This window comes from Aulonocara sp. 'chitande type north' Nkhata Bay, unplaced genomic scaffold (genome assembly GCF_057382095.1).
Source record: "Aulonocara sp. 'chitande type north' Nkhata Bay isolate Kocher_YH1m ecotype deep benthic unplaced genomic scaffold, A_spYH_male_GT1.1 unmapped_scaffold_20, whole genome shotgun sequence".
Taxonomy (NCBI): domain Eukaryota; kingdom Metazoa; phylum Chordata; class Actinopteri; order Cichliformes; family Cichlidae; genus Aulonocara; species Aulonocara sp. 'chitande type north' Nkhata Bay.
This window is the reverse complement of record NW_028234352.1, coordinates 693,693-698,509: the sequence shown is the minus strand read 5'-3', so window position 1 is coordinate 698,509 and position 4,817 is coordinate 693,693. Positions and strand designations below refer to the sequence as shown.

Sequence of the window (4,817 nt, the reverse complement as noted above, 5' to 3'; positions counted from 1 at the left end):
TAGAACTTTATGAATCCCTCATGTTTATCCTCCAGGAAATCCAGTTTGTAGCAGCAGAACACCGACAAATCTTTACACAGCACAGAATTAGGATATCAAATAAAGGGGAATAAGAGAATATGAATATAAGCATAAATATGTACATATATACACAGACCTCACACAGAGACAGCAGCTACACTGTGTGTGGATGTGATCCACAGTCACAGCTGTGGGTTTCAGTCAGTGTGTCTCTAACTTCATGGTCACATTTCAAAGCTTATTGGAGCCAGAAGATGTTCAAGTAAAAGATTTATTGCTGTACTCGTCTACCAGGATAACAGGAGGTTCATAAAGCTGTGTAATACTTCAGCTTTACATCATGCAGTAGTAGTTTATTAAACCCCCCAAAATATGACTATCCAGAGTTGGGACCAGGAAGCAGAGTTGCAGTCTTACACGCCTCTCTGCAGCTTCTCTCCTCCTGCTACCCCCCAAAAACCCATCTCCATAGAGACTGTGTCAGCTTCCAAACAGAAAAAAACAAACTAAAAACCAGCAACAAACAACTTAAACATAAACAATCACAAAGAAAGAACAATACAGTATCCACATCTGAACCAAAGAGTAAAACAGTGAAATGTGGATTATTAAACATTAGGTCTCTCTCCTCCAAGTCTCTGTTAGTACATGTTAGTAAAAACATTTCTGCATTTTACCCATATTTTATTTTTAACTCAAAATCAAAGATTCCAGATTCTCCTACATGTTGGTTTTGAATCAGATAGGACGACAGATTTCAGGTGGCCCTGTGTCTTTCTCTATTACATTTGCCACTGTGTAACTCAAAGTTATTTAAGGACTAGTTTATTTCAATGGATGAGTTTACTGACTGACGCGCAGAAGAAATAGTTCTTTATGGAGCCGAGATGGTGTGAATGATGAGACCAAAGACTGCAATATCTTGTACCAAAAATATATTGAATAAATGGAGGAAAGGGGAAATGGAACAAAATAATTAATACAACACACAACATAAATGCCCACAATTAAATAATAAATCAATGCTGTGATCTTTCTGTGCAAAAGTCCTTTTTGGTCCTCTTCTTTTTAAAGTTCGCTTTTAAGGTATTCCTCCTTAGAGTCCAGCTTCATACAAATGGGGAAATATGTCCGTAATCCAAAGACGGCTAAGTGGGGGAAAGAGGGGAAACAAAGAATGGTCCTACCGGCTCGCCACTTCAATATGAAGAAGATTAATTCAAAGGGAGGGAACAAAACCTGACCTGTAGGTCAGAAAAACGTCCATTAGCACATCAAGTTCGATTCAGTTTACCGGTAAACAAATGTATTTTTCTGCAAGCCTATGTAACAATGCAAATCATCATCAACCAATGTACAACAGTTAAATTATTAATTATCTTGGCTACGTAGCTTAATCTATACATTCCAGTAGCGTTCGCTACAAACAATACAAAAACAACAATAAAGGAAAACAACTGTCTAACAGACAGCATAGCCGAATTCAAGGCAACACATAACAATAATCATTCAATCGCACTTTGTTTCAAAGTAAGCCCATTAAAATGCTTAAGTAAATAAAAGTGTTCAAAAACAGCGGTTTTTGAGCCGGAGTTCTGCTCGTGGTGGGAACGCCGCCGCACAAAGTCATTTTTTAATCGCGCAAACGATCGACTGGTTACTGACAACCAAAAGGTTGTTTTTGGTAGATATTAAAGATCATGGGTGGGCGGGGCAAATGGAGCAGTTTTCTACAGTCGAGTAAAATTCCAGGAAAGAGCTGGGTGTGGCTTTCCTTTAAATCACATGATCAACAGCTTTAAGATGGAGGCAACTCGCTCAGTGTTTCCTGTTTCATTCTTAGACTGTGGCGATGGTAAGTAGCAGCTTTTCACTTGTTACCTGGCATCTTTTCAGCCACCAATGATAGTCATTGTATGTTATCAACATTTCACTAACTATGTTTTCTCTCATGTTTAAAATAGGCCGACCAAGAGCAAAATAGGAATGTCTGCAGACTCTGCTGTAGCCAAAGTTATCAGATCTCCTGTGTCTTTAAATCCCTAACTGCTCGATCATTATCATTTTAGAAGACAACAATTTCTCAAAGGAGGTTCAAAACTAATGCCTACAAGATTACCAAGAGGATGGTTCGGGGCTCTTACATGACTCCGGGAAGTCAACACTTGGTGGATGAGGTGTGTTACCTTTGACACTTTTAAGACAGTCCTGTTTATCACTACTAACAATAAGCAAATATGTTTTCACTCAACAGATCCTTCACAGCATGTTGTTTCTGGGCAAAATCAACAACATCCCCTTTTCTCCAGAAGAAATCTTCCCTAATCCTTTTGTGTTGGGTTCTTTAATGAGAAGATATCCCAGGCCTTTAAAGTTGTATTCGACTCAGCTTCCCAGGCGAAGTCCCTTCTCCTGTGTGCTCGACATGGTAAGATAACTCTTCTCACATTTTCAGTCAATCTGACAAACTTCCAGGTTTTAGGAAAGTATAATGCAAAGTGCTTTTTTACTGAGAAATCCAAAGAAAATCCATACTGTACCTTATACTTCAACATATGCTTCTAGCTATACTTCTCCACCAAACACAGAGACTGCAGGAGAGCTGGAGACTTGCTTCAGAATTTGTTAGTTCTAAATAATGTCTAACAGACTCATTATTGGAGATGCTTACAGTCTTCAAGGCGTATATGATGCTGTCACTGTGTAGCTGCTGGATCTGTTAAGCTCAAAGACTCTAAATTCAGCGTGTTTTGACAGCCCGGCATAGCAAAATAGAAAAAAAAAGGTCAATTAGCAAATTTAATTATAAATTAGTGAGAACAAAGATGGATTTTTGCTTATTGATTTAAAATTAAATAGATTTTTGTGACTTGTTTCACCCCCTATCTTAAAATGTCTAAACCAAAAGCATCCAATGGTCCTGCATAGTTAAATAAGTCAAGCAGCGAAACAAACATGTTGATCAACTTTCTATGAAAAACAACTATATAATCAGGTGCAACACTTTGACCAGATCTGTAACTGTTTTCAGATCGTCCTGCAAAATAACTCAGAGAATGAAGAGCAAATAAAGCAGAGTCTGCAAGATCTCCTCACAGACTTGGACTTAGAAGAGAATAATAAAAAAACAGCTTTCGTCTCGTCCACCATCTGCATTTCTCAAAAATCCCAAACCAACAAATCAGAAAGGTACTGCGGAGTCTCCATGTCCACCAAAGGTCCTAACGCTGGGAAAATTATGATTGCTGCCTCCTGTCTTAGCAAATGGCATAAATATGTATCTGGTGCGGTGATGACCTATTATCCAAACACAGTCCAGAAAGATTACTTTGATGGAACAATTGAAGTACCTGGAAATATCAGGTGTGAGGCTTTTTGTCTCCGTGATGGTGCCAGAATGAAGCCTTGCAGATCATGTAAGAATTTGTTTGGCTTGAACACAGAAGACCTCAGAGAGTGGCCATATGGTAACTGTGCTGAAGCTGAGAGCCTGAGCAATTTGCTTGAAAATGAGAGAGAAGTTGAAACACATGTGGATGAATACTCAGCTGAAAAGGATAACAGGCAGAGAGCTGAGGATGAGGTTGGTAGGGTTCTTAGAACCGTGTTGCAAAGGATTCGGTTTAACTGGACAGGTGAATTTTACAACCCAGAACAAGAGTGAGATTTCATGAAATCATTTGCATTCATCATTCTGATAAATCAAAGATTCTCTGCTCTGACAGCATCTGTGTGGATTTTCTGTAATCACAGAGACGTGTATAAGCACGTTTACTTTCCATCTCCATGTAATTGTCACATTTAATAATTAAAACTGGCTTCTATGGGTTTTTGTTTGTTTGCTTACATATCTAGTGTTTAATGCAATGTGAAGCATTATCAGACAGCATTTATTGGGAAGAATCCCATGTTTATACTGGTCTGTACCCAGGGTACACAGAAAATAAAAACACATGTTTTCTTATTATGATCCCAACTATAATTTACTTAAGCAAAAGCACTACATGTGTAGTTATAATATTTATAGCAGTTACTGTTGAGCTTTAAATTTATCATCTTAAATGTTTATATGCTGATTATATTGCTTTATATAAGAAAGGCCTAACTCTGAGTACACTCTGTGCCAAAAAGTGCTGACAGGAAACTGCATGCTTTTGCAGAAACGTGCTTTTGCAGCTAGAAAGTGAAGCTGATATATATCAGTTTTAATTAGTTTTTACCAACTGCTTGCTAGGGCAATCCCACGAGTTTGGTGTTTTTGTATTGAACATGATTCCAAGTGCTTTCTATAACACATAGCAGAGGTGCCACAACAAAGACTGAGAAGAGGACAGGAAGAGACGGTGAAAGAGATGCACTCCTTCGCCATTCATGTTAAAGCGTTGCATAGCTTTAATTTTAGAGAGTGTTGCATAACTTTAGTCATTTTTCTACCACAGGTGAAGCCAAGAATTGTGAAGCTCTCTTTTGGCCAAATACCAGAATCTGTAAGAAGAAGAAGAAACAAACAATCAAATAGGTCATTATTAAGAGAACAACAATCTCTTGATGATTATCCACAGTGTCTTTGATAACTCTGAGATACAAACTGTCAAGGATATACACATCCCAGCAAACAATAGCTGTGTTTGACTAAAGCGATTAATAACAAGGACAGAGCTACAATCACTACAGTCAAACATAAAGGGCTTAATCCTGAATCCAAGTCTGAGCTGTGATGCCGTTGGTGCTGAAAGCTGCTCAGATCCTGAAGCTGCACGTTTTGTCTCTCTCTAACCAAACCAGCAGCAAAAGAA

At 38.3% G+C, this 4,817-nt stretch overlaps 1 protein-coding gene across 1 annotated transcript; it reads left to right on the top strand.

Annotated features, from left to right (window-relative positions):
- Positions 1 to 2,992: 2,992 nt before the first annotated feature.
- On the top strand, positions 2,993 to 3,800 carry LOC147300652 (uncharacterized; the record flags this gene model as incomplete). The annotated part of the gene is made up of 1 exon (XM_086285031.1): positions 2,993 to 3,800. A coding segment is annotated over one exon (693 nt), but the record flags the coding sequence as incomplete, so codon positions are not given.
- Positions 3,801 to 4,817: the final 1,017 nt, after the last annotated feature.